At 37.3% G+C, this 18197-nt stretch overlaps 3 protein-coding genes across 3 annotated transcripts; all 3 read left to right on the top strand.

The window, feature by feature from the left end:
* Positions 1 to 1092, top strand: LOC146161589 (peroxisomal biogenesis factor 3-like). Its single transcript, XM_083384331.1, has one exon. The coding sequence runs from the start codon at positions 44 to 46 to the stop codon at positions 1085 to 1087; it is 1044 nt and encodes a 347-aa protein (XP_083240457.1). The 5' UTR covers positions 1 to 43; the 3' UTR covers positions 1088 to 1092.
* A 288-nt stretch (positions 1093 to 1380) lies between these two features.
* LOC146161590 (succinyl-CoA:glutarate CoA-transferase-like) lies at positions 1381 to 2715 on the top strand. The gene has a single exon (XM_083384330.1). It carries the CDS (start codon positions 1396 to 1398, stop codon positions 2608 to 2610), a length of 1215 nt encoding a protein of 404 aa, XP_083240456.1. The 5' UTR covers positions 1381 to 1395; the 3' UTR covers positions 2611 to 2715.
* A 165-nt stretch (positions 2716 to 2880) lies between these two features.
* On the top strand, positions 2881 to 5292 carry LOC146161591 (uncharacterized protein C16orf52 homolog B-like). The gene is made up of 4 exons (XM_083384383.1): positions 2881 to 3043; positions 3302 to 3514; positions 3891 to 4132; positions 5158 to 5292. The coding sequence occupies exons 1-3, from the start codon at positions 2938 to 2940 to the stop codon at positions 4088 to 4090; spliced, it is 519 nt and encodes a 172-aa protein (XP_083240509.1). The 5' UTR covers positions 2881 to 2937; the 3' UTR covers positions 4091 to 4132; positions 5158 to 5292.
* The last annotated feature ends 12905 nt before the right edge of the window (positions 5293 to 18197 follow it).

The raw sequence follows: 18197 nt of genomic DNA on the forward strand, positions 1-18197 counted from the left end.
TTTTGTGTGAATTGCCGTCACAGAAAGTTAGATATATAAGCAAATGTCGTGGCAATTTCCCAAAACCTTTTGTAAATTTTTAAGGCGTCACAGAAACAAGTTAATTTTCACAGGCGTGTTCGTTGGTGGTGTCGTGGGAGCTCTGAAACTTGCCGAATACAAAATAACGCAGTTTGTTGACGATGAAAGGAAAAAGTCGCTCAAAGAAAGACAAGAAAAGGCAACGCTTTCTCAAATCCATGTTCACTCACTTTCCCTTACCGAATCCATGCTCGAAAGTCTAATGACGTCTATTATGAAATCGGTCGACACAGAGGCGTTAACTGAACAAATCAAAAACGCAAAGGGAAACAAACTCGAACTATGGAATCACCTTAAGGTCGCCGTGTTTTCAAGGATTACAACTGGAATTTACGCCATAATAACTGTTGTGATTGTGCTGCGCATACAACTGACCCAAATCGCAGGTGTCATGAGCTTGCAAGAAAACAGTTTGGAGGATAGTGAGTCTAAAAAGAAGTTTCTCGCAATCGCACATGATCATATTACCGAGAAGGGCATTTGGATTCTGGCTGAACATGTGCAAAAGGCATCACGGGCAGTAACAGGAGATATGCCCTTGCAGTGTCTTGTAACTTCGGCAAGCCTTCAAACTACCCTTAAAAGTATTACTGCAAACTTACTTTCGGTGGAAGGTGAATTTAAACTGAGCAAATTTGCTTTTCCGAGGTTTAATGAAGTGGATAGACTCTCCCACTTTTCTGATACCACCCTTGAAGAATTGGAAGTCAATGTGGCCACCACTCTTGACATCCTAGATTCCCCCGATTGCGAGTTAATATTTGAACAATGCGTGCAAAGTGGAATTGAAATTTTCGGACAGCAGTTATGTGAAATTATGATGTCCTCGAGTGGCCAAAATCTTAATGATTTTGAAAGTTTTTCACTTCCATTAGCTAAAGCACTACCTCTTCTTAATCAAAAACTGCAATTTATTTGTTCAGACGCTTTTGCCCAACATGTGTCACAGTCGCAAATTCTAAACCAGTTTTCTGAAAATATTCTTGAGTCCTATGAGTGTTCATAAAGATATTGATAAAAGGCAAAAATTATATCAGAACATGTTTTATTATTATTATTAGCAGTATGGTAATCGTTACACCATAGGTATAGTTGACTATATGATCAACTCTGAGGACAATTCTTGCTTGCAATATACTGTTCCTATTTATTGTGGTGTACTTTTGCTTTTTATCAATTGAATTTTGCAAAAACTGCTAACCAATTAATCAGGGTATTTTATTGAAATTTATATTTTGCATTTCAAACACATTTTGTGTTGTTTTTCTTTGCAAGTAATTAATGTCTCTCTTGTTTTAAATTAAGATTTGCAGTATGTCAATGACAAAGGGTATTTTAAGTGGAGTTAGGGTGTTGGACATGACTAGAGTCCTCGCTGGACCCTTTGCCACAATGATCTTTGGCGATTTAGGGGCAGATGTCGTAAAGATTGAAAACCCAAATGGTGGCGATGATACCAGAGCATGGGGACCTCCATTCATAGAGAAAGAAAGTGTTTATTTTATGTCTATCAACAGAAACAAGCGAAGTGTTGCCCTAAATATGAAGAATGCCAAGGGAGTAGATGTGTTAAAAAAGCTTGTAGCAAAAAGTGACATACTAGTGGAAAATTTTATTCCTGGAAAATTGGATTCGTTTGGGCTGGGTTATTCAGATTTAAAGCAGATCAACAAGGGCCTGATTTATTGCTCCATTACTGGGTTTGGGCCAGATGGTCCTCTGGCAAGCCGAGCTGGTTATGATGTTGTTGCAGCCTCTATGGGAGGACTTGTAAACATAACAGGACCAGCAGAAGGGGATCCGTGCAAGGTTGGTGTTGCAGTGACCGACATCGCAACCGGCCTATTCGCACAAGGCGCTATTCTCACGGCTTTGCGTCACAAAGAAAAGACTGGAGAAGGACAGAAAATAGACTGCGACTTGTTGTCCACACAGGTGGCGGTTTTAAGCCACGTAGCGGCGAGTTATTTGAATTCACAGGTAGAACCGAAAAGACACGGCACTGCGCATGGGACAATTTTTCCCTATCAAGCGTTTCGCTGCAAGGATGACAGGTTTCTCACAGTGGGGGCAGGCAACAACCGACACTTTGTTATTCTTTGTAAGCTGATGGATTTGCCTGGTATGTCGAACGATGACAAATTTAAGGACAACCAAGATCGATTTGCCAACCGGGTCGAATTAATCGATAAATTGTCGGCAAGATTTCTTGAAAAATCATGCAGTGATTGGCTGCAACTGCTTGAAGGCTCAGGTCTTCCCTACGGCCCCATCAATGACATGAAGGAAGTGTTTTCAAACTCCCAAGTAATTCACAATAAAATGGATATGAAAATAAACCACCCTTCTTTAGGGACTGCTGTCAAAATGCCAGGACCCCCAGTTAAGTACAGCGACCCTTGTACCTATGGAAGTGTTTCACCCCCACCACTATTGGGTGAACATACACGGGAGGTACTAAAAGAGGTTGGAAGTTATTCTGACGCTGACATTGATCAGTTGGTTTCTTCTGGAGCTGTTTTTGAATGATGTCATCATAATGTCATACTTATTATCATGCTTACCAATGGAAATTATTGCGCCTTTATTTTACCTTTAAAACCTATGCAAATCAGTCAAATAATTGTTTGTGTAAATTTAGGACGCAGCATAATTTATTTTGGTCGTTTAGATCTTTTTATTTTTAAGTTTTTTTTTTTAGTTGCAATATTATACAAATTTATGCGCCTGCTTTTTTATGTTGTTCTGTGTCAACTGTTGTTGTGTTTTAATTGCAATGCACTGTATCACAACAGATCTAGGTCAATGAATCAAATTTAATCATAATGATCATCTGTTGATCTCAAGTCGGTTGATATGGACAAGCTGACAATCATATCAGGAGTTCTCTTTATTACCTCGGAGGTTTTTGCCGTCGCAAGTTTGGCGCACCCTGATTGGATCAATACAGGGGCAAATGCAGGTGTGGCAAAATTTTTTGTGTCATTTTAAAACATGGGTTTCCAACCTTTTTTACAATAAGGTCCCCTTTGAAAATTTTAGGAAATTAATGCCCCCCTAATTAGTTTTTTATTTCCGTCATTTTAATTAAGAAACTGAATTATACAATATCCTGTGGAACTTACCTCATGGCCCCCAGATTAGGAATCCCTGTTTTAGAACCAAAAATCCCTAATATTTTCAACATATTTACACAAGTAATTTATTTGTGTCAATGCAGGTGCAATAACCCTTGGTTTGACCAAACAGTGTCAGACCATATATGGACGCAAGCGAACCTGCTTCACCCCGACCCTGCCAGCTGAATGGGTCGGCACTCTGCTGTTCCTAGTGGCAGGAATAGTGTGCCTGGCCGTGACCTGCTGTCTGATTGTTGCCTCACATTGGTATCGCTCGATGCTGATTCACGCCAGATGGGCTGCATTTATTGCAAGTGAGTATTTTTCAGGTTTTTATGGAGGTTTATTTACTGTATGTGGTAACTTTGACACATAATTATGCTATATTATTTTATTTTTGAAATTTTTTTTTTCAAACTGTTCCTACTTTTTTTCATGGTTTAAAGTTAGTTGTTTGGCGAAGGATGATTTTCGGATGCATTTATAAAATTCTTGTTGCTAACCTACAAATTCCATAATAAGAATTCATCTACATCAGTTAGGTATTTTTGCGAAACTTGTTTCTCTTTATAAACATCATTTTGTTTTCCTGATTATTTTTGTATTCATTTAATTTTTTACCACGACAAGCATATTTAACTTTCAGACACATTTCGTTTAACTAACAACAATATTTTCTTAATATAACAGTCGGATGCCTATGTCACGTGGGCATGCTCTTTCCAATCGGATTCCGACAGATTGCAATCGGAGGCGAGTCGTTTAAACTTCCAGACCTCTGGAACTTGGGCGACTCGTACAAGTTGCTCTGGGTATTCGCCATAATCCTCTCCTGTTCCGGATGGTGCATTCTTATGATGCCAATGAGGATTTGGCTCCTCAACAGATAAGACTGTCAGGGTAATAAATGAGGCACTACTAATACAAAGAAGGTTAGCTCTGTGAATTTGTGGTTTGCGAAGTTATTTTGTTTTACCTGTACCTTCATTACGTTTTTCGATTTATTTTGTTTTATTTAAGTATTGTTTTGTTATTAACAGCATATTTGACAGTCCATGCATTCTAAACCAATTTGATAAACCACAGTGCACTGAAAAACAGTTAAAATTACTAAAAGACAAATAGCTTTCACACACTGGCTAGGTGCCCAAGGATGAGTTAATTTGCAGTTGTAGTATATTTTTCCTGTTCTTTGAAAATTCTGCTGATTGGAGTAGACTTATTTTTGCAATGGTAGTTAACTCTTATTTTCTCCCAATCCTGCTGTGTTTATAGAAATATCAAGTCTGCATTCGCTCCTTTTTACGACCAGGGCCGAATTAACCTTTAGGCTAATAAGTAGAGTTAGACCGATATATCGGTTTACCAATAATATCGGCTGATATTTGCCTTTTACCGATATATCGTAATCGGTAAATGTAGGCCGATACTTTTGCTGATATTTTAGTACCAAAATATGATATCGTTTTTCCTGTAAGACAAACAACTTATCAATATTTTTATTAAAAAAATTTGGCATCAGGTCAAGTTAATATGCAAAATAATAGTTTAATAATTAATAAAGGTATATAAACTAAAATATTGTTAGGAATTTTTTTTAGTTAATTGAAGTTTTGAAAATTTCTAAGGCATATAAAAAAAAATCGGTATTGGTATCGGTAAAAAAAATGGATATTGGTCGACCTCTACTAATAAGGCTATTGCCTTTGGCCCTGGAATATTCGGCCCTTAATTTTTTGTAAGGCTGCTAGTGATACAGATCTAGTAGCAGTACAGTACAGCTTTTGGTTAAAACCAAATGACTGAAGTCAATATATGCCTTGCGTGTGAGTAGATAAAGCTTTGTTTGCAAAATTAAGCCCTTCTGTGGTAATAAGCCTTAGGTCTACTGTCCCCTAATCCGGCCCTGCTTACCACCCTTCCTTTTTCCTCTTACACCGCTCTTTTTTCCTCGTAGTGACGCTCATGTGCTTCTCGTGCATTCTCTTCCCGGCCGGCTTCCACAGCGCCATAGTCGGTGGCCAGCCCTTTCGTCTTCCAAGCCAGGCGCAAGTGGGGAGCTCTTACGTACTCTTCACCATGTCCATCTTCTTCTGCGTGCTGGCCATGCTCTTCGCCGGACGCGTGTGTGTGCCCGTGCTGGCAGAAGACGATCTGGGATACTTCTGAATGTGTGTACTCGTGTGCAGACTTGGACAGTTAGATAACTCTAGTTTTCAAATTCAATGAATTAGAGCAAAATGCAAATAATCTTTGTGAATTGCTTGTGTGCTCTAATTCTAGTTTTGATGTAATTCGGATTTTACCAAAAATGCTACTTTGTCCAACGGTAATTATAGTCTCTCAGTTAAAAAAAAAAAAAAATTAAAACACTTGGTCGAATAGATTTGTTTGGATAATTTTTTTCAACCTAAAAGCCCAAACCTTAATAAATGGCAGAGAAAGATTTGCAATTTATGATAAGAATAAATTGCGATTTAAACTAAATTGATTGTGAATAATTAAATGTAATCCTAGTTCAAATTCTGGTTTATACTTTTTTTTTCAAGAATTCAGTAATTCTAATTCTAAAGCTCAAACTGATCTAATTCTAATCTAGTTTTGAAAAAAGCGAAATGATATAATTTTAATATAAATTTAAAAAGCTAAATTAAATTTAGTTGCCAAGTCTGCTCGTGTGTGCGTGTGCGTTAGGCTAGATTGTCTTTACGCAGTTCGCCCTTTTGCTTTTGCCTCACAACTCAAGTATCCCGTTTTTTGTCTAGCGTCTTTAAGGACAGTTGTTCTTGCCTTTTCATTTCGCACACTCCTTGCTATATATTATCAAAACTAGCGCACCCTTCAGAAGTATTATATGTCTGTTAGCCAATCCCCATTTGCCTTTCTATTACTTTTAACGTGGAATGACCTGAAATATGTAGCCGTTTTTAATTAGTATATACAGCAAACGAACAGTACAAGCGAAAAAATTTAAAAGGTTGTCCGGTGTTGTCATTCAGTATTTCGCAGCCTCGTAGTAATTCTGAACGCCGCCCTTAGTTAAGAACCCCGGTCTTAGACGAAGTTAAACTTGCCATTTAAATCGTCACTTTTATTTTTGCACTAATTGCACAAAAATCGTTTTTTTGCAATTGGCTCCTTTTCGAAGCCGCCTTTTTATAAATGCTATTGCGGAAATCGCGAACTTAACCTACTTTCCATTTAGGTGAAATCGTTGACATTTTCCTTTTACTTATGAATTTTTTTTCTTGTTTAAAGTAGTAGAAAGTATGAAAAATTGCAATAGTTGGTATTGTTTGCTTCGCTTTTCTTAAACCTCCATTTAGTTGTCTTTACTGAATCCGTCCCTTTTTGTTATCGAGATGCTTCGTCGTAAGTATGCTCAAGAAATGAACTGTACCCCGTTAAATATTTTAGCAAAGTAAACCAAGCGAACCTGTAGGTGTCGGTCTATTTGTTGTTTCTGACGATAAGCACAACATTACTGCCAAACGAATAAACTCTATATATATATTACTTTTTGCATACTTTTTGGCGGCGTCCAGTAAGTTATTATTAGGGTTATTTTTTTAACTGCAGCATGCTTAAGAAAATCGTCGTATTTAACTTCAGTATTGAACAAAGCTCTTAACAGTATGCAGTTTTGTTGGAATGCTGTGAACTTTTTGAAATAAATTATCGCAATTTTATGGTAGTTCTCTGTGTTTTGTATTTTAGCTCAGACGAGAAGACGATAACGAAAACATTATGAAGTACAGCAAAGTTATGTTGAGTTTTCTGTCAAGCAGAATTACATTCAAAGCTTTTTCATCTATTAAGATAATTAAGGAGTCACCAAAAAAACTTAGAATAATGATATTCTGTATATAATACACCAATTACAGTAGCCTACGCGAGGGCTTTTAGTTTTTAAGCATAGAGACGTGTACAAAGATAAAATTGATATTGAAATTATATGGGTCATGTCACAGTTGAGATTTTAAGTTAGTTGCACTTTACACCTTTCGCCAACTAACTAGGCTGTAAGAAATAGTGATTTAACCCTATTTTTTTGTTAATTCGGCTGTGTTTTCTTGAAAACCAAAATTTTTAAGAAATATAGAACTTTGTCATACCATACGAGAGTATTAACATCTAAGAAACCCACTGAAGTGTGAAAAAATGTGAAAGCCGACAGACAATTTCAAATTTTGTCTTGATTTCTAGATATTTTGCGGCAAATATAACGTACAGCAGAACTACGCAGCGCAAAAATAACTCTATGATAGTAATATCATATCGCCCTATTGCTTAATTTCGTTGACTATAACGAAGCCAACATTTAGAAGAGTAAACACATTACAACTCAACGAGCTTTGACTCTTTTGATTTCGATGACTTCCATTTCAAACATTAGGTCCGCATCCGGTGGAATAGTGAGACAATGTTAAGAAAAACTCAGATAAAAAGGTCACCTTTTTGTTTATGTAGAAGTAACTTACTTTACTTTGCGGTTGTCAGAAAGATCTCACTAATTTTATAAAATTTCAAAAAAAACATACCCAAAGTGAAACATGTTATCGGTAGATATATAGTCTTGGAGACCAGATTGGTAACTGACAACGATTTCATCATGAAGGCTAGCTAAGCAAGCAACAGTATTTCTATTGCTTAAACATCGTATTTGGACCGAAATCCTATTCTAGGCCTAAGAAAACAAAAAAGGATATTCCCAAGCTTCGAAGCCAAACTTGCCGTAGGCTTTTTCCGACTTGATTTTAATCCTGCTTTTCTCGTTAAAACGCATTGAAGCAGTTCCTTCGTCCCAACCTAAAACAAACACGTGATGATTGACAAAATGAATAAGTGTGTCTACAAAATACAAATAGTGCATAGTTCATAAAATTCAGGCATAATCTTGTATCTTGTTTTAAAGTATAACTTTTGATGTTTTATTTTAAAACCAACCGATGATATCTAAAGTGGGTTTGACTTGAAGGTTAAATACATTATTTGCTCTGAGATGAGTTATAGCCCGGTGTGGTTATTTAAATAAAATTAAAACAACAATTAGGAGACTAATTTACTTAGACCTATAGCCTAGGACAAGGTAACCCTACTGCGATTCTTATACTGAAATTCGATCGAAGCAGCGTTGCTTCTTATAAATTTGCGTACAGCGAAGTAATTTTGTTTAATAGACCAAGTAAATAGAGCTCTTAATAAATTACAACTGTAAATAAATAAATATATAAATAAGTGCAAAATTTTGTAGAAAAATACGAATTAAGGACATTTAGTTAACACATAAAGCTTATTAATTTTATTAAATAGAGTGTTTACATGAACCTTTAATCTAAAACTAATTCATTCTTCAAGTGCGCGAAAGCTAATTTTACTGAGCAAAAATTCTGGTATTAGGTTGAGCATCTTAGAAGGAACACTGCCTAGAGGCGAAGTCAGCTTTTGCAGGCAGACAGAGGTGTGTATGTAATTGTCAGGCGATATTGCTGTTGTATTCTATTTATCGACTTCTTCTTGTACCTGCTATGCTTATATGCTCTGTATCTATACTGTCTTCGTCAGAGACCGCCTTAGTTTTTCGCCGAGGCCAGAACAACCATCTCTGGTCCCTTCGCTTCCCCTCTATTCTGCGACCTTCTGCTATGGAATAAGCTAAACAAGCTAACAGTACGATGAGTAGTCGGCTGTATACATATAATACGTCCTACAAAGGCACCTTTGATGACTTGCTTCAGACCGACGGCGAACTTGAAGGGCCTCTGCGCGAGATCCCTAGTGCTCCAGAACTTCTTCAACGGGAGCTGGTCCAAGTAGCCGACGCAATGGATCGTTACAATGTCGCCCTTTTGGGGCAAAGGTCCGACGCCGTTACGCAAGGTGCGCTTCCGCACACCGGCAGAAACCTCGGTATACCTGGGCGGTTTAAAAACAGCTAAATCCGATGTCGTATCAGTAAAGGTTTGGCTATCTTAGACAACGGATATTTTCATAAAAACGTGTCAGTTTAGTTCGTATGGTAAAGTTCTTCCTGAGTATTTTGTCGCCAGTAGGACTATCTTGTTCGTAAGAGACCATCCAATAAATTAGGTCAATAACGACACTCTAAAAAAGAAGATGTTTATTAAATGCTAAAAAAGTTTTCAGATTTTTCCTGTTAAGTTTACCTTCAAAAAACGGCCTGTCCTTGCCCTATTAATGGATAAACAAAGTAGGCCTACTAACGCCAGAAAGGCTGTGATGTAAAATTAAATAATTTTGCAGTGATCTTGAAGAGGGTGAATTTCGACGCACGGGGGTAATTCGCATAACAGACTTTATAATGGAAACCACTTTTCATTTTCATGGTAAAGAAAGTTACCGAGAATCTTCTTCTAAGTCGATGACCACCCTTTCTTCATCCACATGGTAAGACGGCGGCACATCGTCTTCCTCTTCTTCTTCTTCTTCTTCTTCTTCTTCTTCTTCTTCGTCATCACTGACGTCATCTTCGTCTGCATCACCTTCATCATCGTCAACACGATTTTCTGTCAAAAGAAAAATCGCTATTTGTCAAAATATGCCAAGGTTGTAAACAATTTATTTTGAAATGGCTGAGGTCTCAGTAAAGTCATTTGCAAAGTAAAGTCCGAGATATGCATTTTGCTAAAATTACCCAAGTCAGGTCATTGACATCAAAATGAAATTTTACATTGTCAAAGCGATAAAACCCGAACCTGAGCGTTGCAACGTAACAGGAAAGTTTTACAAGAAGAAACTGTTGGTTTTAGTAAAAAATATTTGAAAAAAAAAACACTTAAGTCAAAGTAAATTTATATGCGTAAAAGACTTTAAGTCGGGTATAGTCATCAGGTCGTTGGGCCCAAATTCAAGTCATTTAAAAAACTGACTTTGAAGCACTCGTATCTGCAAACATTTTAGTTATCCTCGAGGTATTTCTAACCTATGCAATACACACGTTTTTCAAATACAATAGCATCTTAGAACACAAAACAAAAATTGAAGTAACTTATAGATCTTAAAATATAAGACAAAATCAAAATTTGCTTCTTTTTTGTATTTATTTTACACTGATGATGGCATAAAGCATTTTCGAAACGTATGAAGATAGTAAAAGTACGCCGATTTGATAGAATACACGTTTTTTTTTATTGAAATAGTAGGTACATACCTTTGTTGTCCAGAAGCGTATCTTTAATTTCATCCTCCGTGTGTTTTGTTTCGTCCCTCAATTCCTCAGGCTGTTTCGTATTATTCTGGAGCTGTTCCATTAGATCGTTCCCATCCTTGAGTTTGTTCGTTACGTCAGCACTATCCTCGGCTTGTTTCCTTTTGCTACTTTCTTTATGGATTAAACCTTGTTCGGTCTGAACAAAGTTTTTGTCCGATTCTATGTCAGCATTATTTTCAAAAAAATCGTTCAAAAGCTCTTGTTTTTTAAATTCGGATTCTTCGCTCAACGCATCACTAGAGTTTGCGAGAGAGTCGACGTCATGACTTTCTTCAGGCGCAATGTTGTCAGCGTTTCCCACCTCAGCACGAGGTTTTTCAATGGAAATTCCCTCACTTACTTCTGTCTCTTGAGTATTAGAGTCACTCGTATCTTGTTGTATTTGACTATCTTCTGAATACGTTGCCTCGCTTTTAAGTTGTTCAGCGTTGATGGTGATGTTATCTTTTTGAACGTCATTAATTATTGCGACATTGTTTTTGTCGTAACCCAGGTCATCAACATCGGTCTTCTGTCCAACAGAATCATCATCCACTTTTGTCGACGCAGATTCGGATTCTTTACGTTGAGTTGGTATCAAGGAACTATCTTCGTCCGAAGGTTGAATTTCCCGTGATGTAATATCGTGAGTGTCCGTGTCCGTCATTTCGCCATCGTTCTCTTGTTTTGCATCGTCTGTAGATTGTGTGATTTGATCAGCGCTGATCTCGTGAACTTTATCGTCAATCAATTTCTCGCTTTCAGGCAATATATCCCAAACATCAGCGCCAGTTTGTTCTATTCCCTGTCTAATGACGTTATCCGCTTCTGCAACATCAGCACTAATATTTTCAGTCTTGTTGCTTTCGGCTATTTCTTCTGTTCCCTTTTCTACATTTATCTCGACAGCTTTGTCTTTTGTGTCTTGATCTGGCAGCGCTTCTCCGCCTAAATCGGTATTCTCCGTTGGTTGCGTTGAATCAGCGTGATCGTCTGTTATATCGCTGACTTTCTCCGGCACTATATTATCTTCAACGTTTTCTTTGGGGCCTACTTCGTTATCACCGCTGTCTTGTTCGTCCAAGCTAGTTTCGTCTTCATTATCTTGTGCATCAAAATCAGCACTAGGTACATCAGTGTGCCGTGAAATTTCTGAATTATTTTCACCTTCTTTCCCCAATGTTGCCTCAAATTCTACACTATCTGTAAAGGTGGCTTCTTTTAATAAAGCGTCGTTTATCGGATCTGGCAAGTCTGTTTGATCCTCCAAGTGTATTCCATTATATACGGGGTCTGTTTCAGATATTTCACCTTCTTTGCTTTGCTTATTAGATAGTTGTTCTTTAGCGTCTCCATCCTTTGCAGGTTCTTTCACAGTGGCGTCAGTTTTACTAGTATCTTTATCTATGAGGCCTTCATACGGGGAAGTGGCGACTTTTTCAAAATCACCCTTTGTGACGTCACCTTTGATCGCATCTTTTAAAGTTTCTGTTGAGGTCGATATATCTTGGAATGATTGTATGGTGGCCTCGTAATCCCCCGTGTTTTGAACTTCAATATTTTCTTCTGGTAGCTGCGCTCCCGCTTGTTTAATGTTACGGTCCTCCAAATTCAGTACTTCCTCATTTTCTGGAGAAATGACGCGGAACACGATTCTGTCAAAACATAAAATCGTAAATAAATGGATGCTAAAAGCGGTCAATGTCCTTCCAACAGGTTTTATTTTATTTTATAGGACCCCATTTTTAGATTGTCAACACATGTATTGAAAATAGTTAAATGTCGTATTAATATCTGAAAGGTGCGAATCAACAAACATTGCTTTCTTCTGTATTCGCCTTTATAGTTCTCCTATAGGCCTACAGAACGTATTCCTACAACTTTCAGCAACAAATGCTCTAACACAGTGTGACATTGGCTCTCAAACTAGGGTCTGCGTACCGGGGTCCGTGAAGAATTTCAAAGGGGTCCGCACAACTTCTCTAATTATCAAGGTTTACAAATTACATAAGTCAGGAGAATACTATTCTTTTGAATTTTACTGATAATACATTTTTTTTACGTCCTGAGTAATAACTTCACCGTTTTTTTTTAACTTTTCACTTAAACATTCAAGGCATCCGCCATCATTTCAATAAAGTATAAGGCGTCCGTAAGGTGAAAAAGTTTAAGAACCAACCTCTGCCTTTAATATATTATTTACTTCGAAAAGTTGTGGCTGTCGAAGCAAAAGACGTAAAACATTTTTATGTTGAAAATTTATTCAAATTTATTTCAAAAGGTTTAGAACTCACGGATTCTCGGGAGGCAGCTGCTCAGGCAGAGCGATGTAGACCAAAACCCCCAACAGGGCAACCAGGACAGCAAAAATTAAGAGAAGTGTTGAAACTCCAGATTTAGGCTGAGACTTACTGAAAACAAAGTAAGACGAAATTCAAAGACTGTTTTACGTTGCGTACGTTTCTGTAGCTTTACGGTACCCTTTCAGTTCTTTTGCTTTCTCCTTTGTCGCACCCGTCGTTTTCTGGGTCGATTTTGGTCCTGAATTGACCTGCGAAGTCGTCGATTTTGCATCTTTTCTTTTTCTTCCTTTCCCCATCTTTTTCCTATTTTGATCTTTCCATCAGGACATAACACGTGTTAGGCTACTTTTTATTATCTCAATTTAATCTCTGTGACAAGGTAGTCAAACTGTTAATTAAATTAACCTTCATTTTCACAAGTTTCAGTTTTGTTTTTAGTCCACCTGAGATACAAAAAAAAATATTTTATATAGCAATAGGACTATACGCCTCCTTGCAATACCTATCAGTCTCGTAATTTGTGAATCGCACGGCATAATAATCAGTAATAGTCAGTAGTACATATTTGTCTATTCCTCTTGTATTCATAACTAACAGTTTTTTACCTGTTTTCAAAGCAAACCAGTTTAAACTTGCAGTTTGCACGACCTTCTCCAATACAAGTTTCAAGCCTTTTGTGTGTCTCGCGATGCAACAGTAACCTATAATTCCTAACTTCTGTCACTTTGACACGTATTCCCTTAACATCAGCTGTTTGGAGCACCAGCCATTCAACATTTCAAGAGCGCTCGAGAGCCGTTCATACTTATCGCAGCAACTAAAAAACTGTTTTCGACTCGTTACGTCAGAAAATTCACAATCGCGGCGAAGCGAACATTTGACTATAAAGAAAAACGCGATTATGCAATAAATTCAAGCCGAAGTGACACATTTGTGACGCAACGATATGTTTAACTTATATTGATTATTTTTTTCCGTTGATATCGAAGGGTAAATTGAAGGATTTTGTTTGTTGGGGCCCATGCATGAACCGTAGGCCTACTAGCGAAAATGTATCGTGGCAACAGAAACAACAGAATACTTTGCGTTTTCAAAACTCTTATGCAAGAATAAACAACAATCAAAAAGTTACTTGGTTCTGCGTGAATGGGCCCTCCTTTTAAATTAAGCTAACCTAGCCATGCGAAGCTTTGTCACAGGGCTTAATATTTAAAAAGTTTAGCAACACTGGACGTTAATGATAATATTTTCTTTAAAAAACATATTGGAGGGGATTTTGGTGGTGTAAAACGTTTTTCAGCAGTTGGCCTGGAATAAACCGAGGGGTGAAATTATATGGATGGTATTTCTCCTTTCAGGTGAAATTATATGGATGGCGCCATGCAGTTAAACTTAATGTGGACTTCGTATCTTTACTTTCTTCCGATTTTGAAGCGATAATTGTATGCCACGTAAATTATTCAAGCCCTCGGAAAGGTCTCCACCTGATATATGTCAGATACCCCATCATTAAATTTTAGAAAGTGGGGCTGATATGGCTTAGATATGATACAATTAGCTATTTCTAGCAAAATACATAGGAGAATAACGATACACTATAGACAAAAAATTGTATAGTGTTCGTTTTCCATCCATTCTGTATAATTATTTTCTGAATTTCTATATAGGCTATTTCAATTAACGAACCATATGGACAACGAAAACCGTTATTGCCATTTTTACCGAAATTACTTTATAATTTATTTCTAATAAATAACAAAGGTCCAATGAAACCATTTACCAAATGTAATTTAATAGTTATACCTTACGTGTACATTTATGAAATCGCGCAATCATTTTAAAAGTAAAATTATGTAGCCTAAACGTTTTGAATAATCCCTATTGTTTTTTAACATGGGGATGAAAGCATTGCCACAAAAAACAGCTGATCTGATCACATAACTGTCTTAATTTGATATTTTAACTACACAAATTACCAAAAACATTGAGCCCTATAGTGAAAACTTTGTTGTAAACTTTTAACTTTCCAAGTTCAATGGGGTCCCTTGTATCGGATATTTTTGTCTCTGGAAGTTTGATATAAAAGCATAACATTTCACCTTTTATCGTGGAAAAAATAAAACTTATTACAAGGTCCTAACTTTGGCTTGTTACCCGAGCGCCTTTAAAATTATCCTCTCTAGAATCTATAATTTGTAGTTGTTCATATATTTTCCCGATAAAAAACGATTTTCAAACCAAAAATATGAGCCCAATCATGTCCACAGCGCTATGAACAAATGCTCTAAATCTAAATTACCGTTAGCATAACGGGTGGAATCTTTCGATCAGCGCAAACGCAACAAATGCGGTTCCTCGTTAATCCCTAAATACATTCGGTATAAGTAGGCATTATTGTGTTTGTGATTAACGAAAATCGATGCCTGTACGCCTCAACGCCCATGGGAAACCGTGGTGGGAAACTCTTTAGGACAAAACAAATGCCATCAAACGATTGAAGTCACGTAACCCTCTAACACTTTGAGTCTAAGCCACAACCATTATTTATGATTAGTTGCCGGGGTCAAATGGTACGCAACCGTAGAAGGGACTGCCCGTTAAATCTTTGAGCTCTGTTTTTGGCATAAGCCGTCGGCATAGAACGAAAAATAAAATGCTTCATAATGTTGTGAGTGTTGATCAAAATACGACTTCTGATTCATTTAAGTCCCGCATAACAAATATAAACTCAGGTTAAAAAATCGTAAAATTCTGGAAATCATCACTAATGTTGCAATTTTTATGGAAGGAATTCATGTTGTCCACAGTGATTCAAGCTTACCGTTTGGTGTTGGCAACGTATTGACTGTTCTTTCGCAAGCCACTGCAGCTCTTCGCAGCGGATTGCTTGTAACAATACAACATATATCATCTTAAACAGTGATTGTATATTGTGAAACAGTTTAAAGATGTGGCTAATTTGAATTTAAAGCAGAAGATTTATTTTATTTTTATTTCCGACTTTTCCTAAATGTTTTTTGAATAAAAAATGTGCTTGTATGTTAGCTTTTATAAACTATATGGTTGGCCTGGTTAAACAATTTGAAAACGGTTTTCAAATTGTTTAACCAGGCCAACCTCTTTCGCTTCCTTAGCCTAATAATGGCATCAATATTTCAAACACAGGTCACTGAGCAATAGTTACGCCAACATTTGAGTCATCACTCATACAAACCACTTAGTGTACAAAATCTGTCAACAGATTGATTAATGTTTAAAACAAATTGAGGAAGGTGTTATTCGGTTGAAATATACTATAGGTAAATTAATTTAAACTATGTTGAACAGACCTCGAAAAACTTTATAACGGATACGAGTTCGCGAACCATCGCTGTGAACCAGTGGGTACCTAACTTAAATGCCCATCCTAAATTGTTATATCTGAAGCTAACGTGGGAAATAAATTTATTTGTTTATTAACGGAAAAGGTTATCAGGTCCAAATTTAAATAAATTTTGAGGAAATCTTCAACTGAACAATTTTGTGAAGAAATGTCGTAAATAATTAATTTTTTACCATTTTTGTCCGTTTCAAGGAACATTTTGAGCCTTCGGACAATAGACTTATTTCATTCAGGCCAAAGGCTTATTCCATAATATGGTATGTTGCCCCGTGACTCATTACATATTGTAGCGCAATTTTTGTTACATGAGAGTAGACTATGAATCACGTATATTCAAACAAATTGCAAATTTTGATTATGTGACTTATGCACGTATTTTTTTAAATTAAAATTTTTGCCATATTAGACCGAACAAACGAGGCATATTTCAGCACGATTTCGATCAAGAACAACAGGAATGTTTTATGAATCATTGTTTTATGACGTTTGGTTATAGCGTAACTTTTTGACGTCATCTCCGACCATAATTATGCCCCCCAACAAAAATCCTGGATTCACCCCTGTCCGGGACAAAACATCCTGGATTTGTTTAATACGATAACTTCGGATCGGAAGCGATAGCATGACAAGTTATATATCCGATCCTATACCAAATTAATAAAGGGATTTCAGTTTTTTTTTTTCTATAGGATCATTTTATGCTTTAAACGAATAAAATTTTAATTTTGAAATTAATTTTTGAAACCAAAACATCATTATCCCTTACAAAGAAAGAAATTTAATGATCTCTTCCCTACATAATCCAAACCGAAAAAAATCACGAGTTGGTGATGGGACCGAGGCAATCGAAAGCCGACGTCAGTCGCACGCAAAAAAAGCGACCGAGCGCTGAGCATCTGTTCGCCGACTTAAGACGCTAATTGTCGGTTTTTCCAGCGATTGAGTCCCAGGAGCTCGAACGGCGATCAACGTGAGCGCGCGCCCGGGCCCGTGGTTCAGTGCGGCGAGCAAGTGCTCGCGGCGCGGCGTCAATAATGTACGTCGCGGTCGTCGGGCGCATTATCGGCGCCGGCGTCCGACGTCGCGCAAATAAATTTTTCATGTTCGGCTGTGGCTGGGGCTGGTTGTCTGACCTGCTATATGAAGTTCGTACGACGCTCATGTGTGTAGCTGCTGTTTTTTTTCTTGGCGATTGCAGCGGTCGTACTTGTGCCAGCGATCTGTTGCCTTTGGAAGAGCAGTTTTTCGTCCGATGTCCGTTTGTTGCTGCTATATTTTTCCTCGGCGATTGCAGCATTCGCACTTGTTCCAGGGTTATGCTGCGACTTTGGGAGAGCAATTTTTTAATGTTTTGAAATGCGTTTGGTCACGTTAGGGTAGGTTGATAGGCCGGAAGCGGATTGAGGAAGAATAGCCACCCATGGAAGATTGAAGTTTATGGGGTCATTTGAAAAATAGTTTTTTAAATTTAAAGCAAAATGGCAGATTTTGATATCTATTCTTTTCGAAAATTAACTGAGCTTGAATGTCAGCGGTTTATTTCCGAAGTTTGAAAAAGAAAAGAAAAACTTGTTCAATTTATTCGGTGATACCCAAGGAGGTGACCAATCGCTTTTGGTTTTATGCACCAAAGACTGAATTTGACAACGCGCTAAAATGGAGAACAGGAGAGGGCCATGTTTGAACAAGGTGAAAAAAAATTGTGCTCCTTTTTTATTGCTGTAACGTGGTTACTATACTCATAGGTTATTGCTGATGAGAAATTTAGTCGATTTACAGAATTGTGATAGACCTTATAATGAGGAATTTTTGCATGGATTATACGCGTAGCTAAGAAAGAACAAAATTAATTTCAAACAGGTTTTCCATTGGGAGTGCATACCGAACTTGTATATGTTGGTCTTTTAGCGCGATTCCAGTATTTCCGAGTGAGTTTTGTTAAAGAAAAGCTGGCGCAAAGACACCGCCAGCACTTTTAATTTCATCGCTATCAAACGAACAAAAGGCAATATTTGCAATATTCATAGAAGCGATGGAGACAAATGTATATAAAAATAGATATAAATGTATCAGGAATTTAGGTCCCGGATTGCCCAGCACAT

This window comes from Ascidiella aspersa, chromosome 3 (genome assembly GCF_963924565.1).
Source record: "Ascidiella aspersa chromosome 3, kaAscAspe10.2, whole genome shotgun sequence".
In the NCBI taxonomy this organism is placed as follows: domain Eukaryota; kingdom Metazoa; phylum Chordata; class Ascidiacea; order Phlebobranchia; family Ascidiidae; genus Ascidiella; species Ascidiella aspersa.

What these genes read in the sequence shown, in the direction of transcription:
- LOC146161591 (XM_083384383.1), top strand. Translation starts at nt 2,938, where the DNA reads ATGGACAAGCTGACAATCATATCAGGAGTTCTCTTTATTACCTCGGAG. An exon ending in CAATACAGGGGCAAATGCAG is followed by an intron (nt 3,044 to 3,301) that starts GTGTGGCAAAAT and finishes GTGTCAATGCAG; the next exon opens with GTGCAATAACCCTTGGTTTG. An exon ending in ATGGGCTGCATTTATTGCAA is followed by an intron (nt 3,515 to 3,890) that starts GTGAGTATTTTT and finishes TTAATATAACAG; the next exon opens with TCGGATGCCTATGTCACGTG.
- LOC146161589 (XM_083384331.1), top strand. Translation starts at nt 44, where the DNA reads ATGTCGTGGCAATTTCCCAAAACCTTTTGTAAATTTTTAAGGCGTCAC.
- LOC146161590 (XM_083384330.1), top strand. Translation starts at nt 1,396, where the DNA reads ATGTCAATGACAAAGGGTATTTTAAGTGGAGTTAGGGTGTTGGACATG.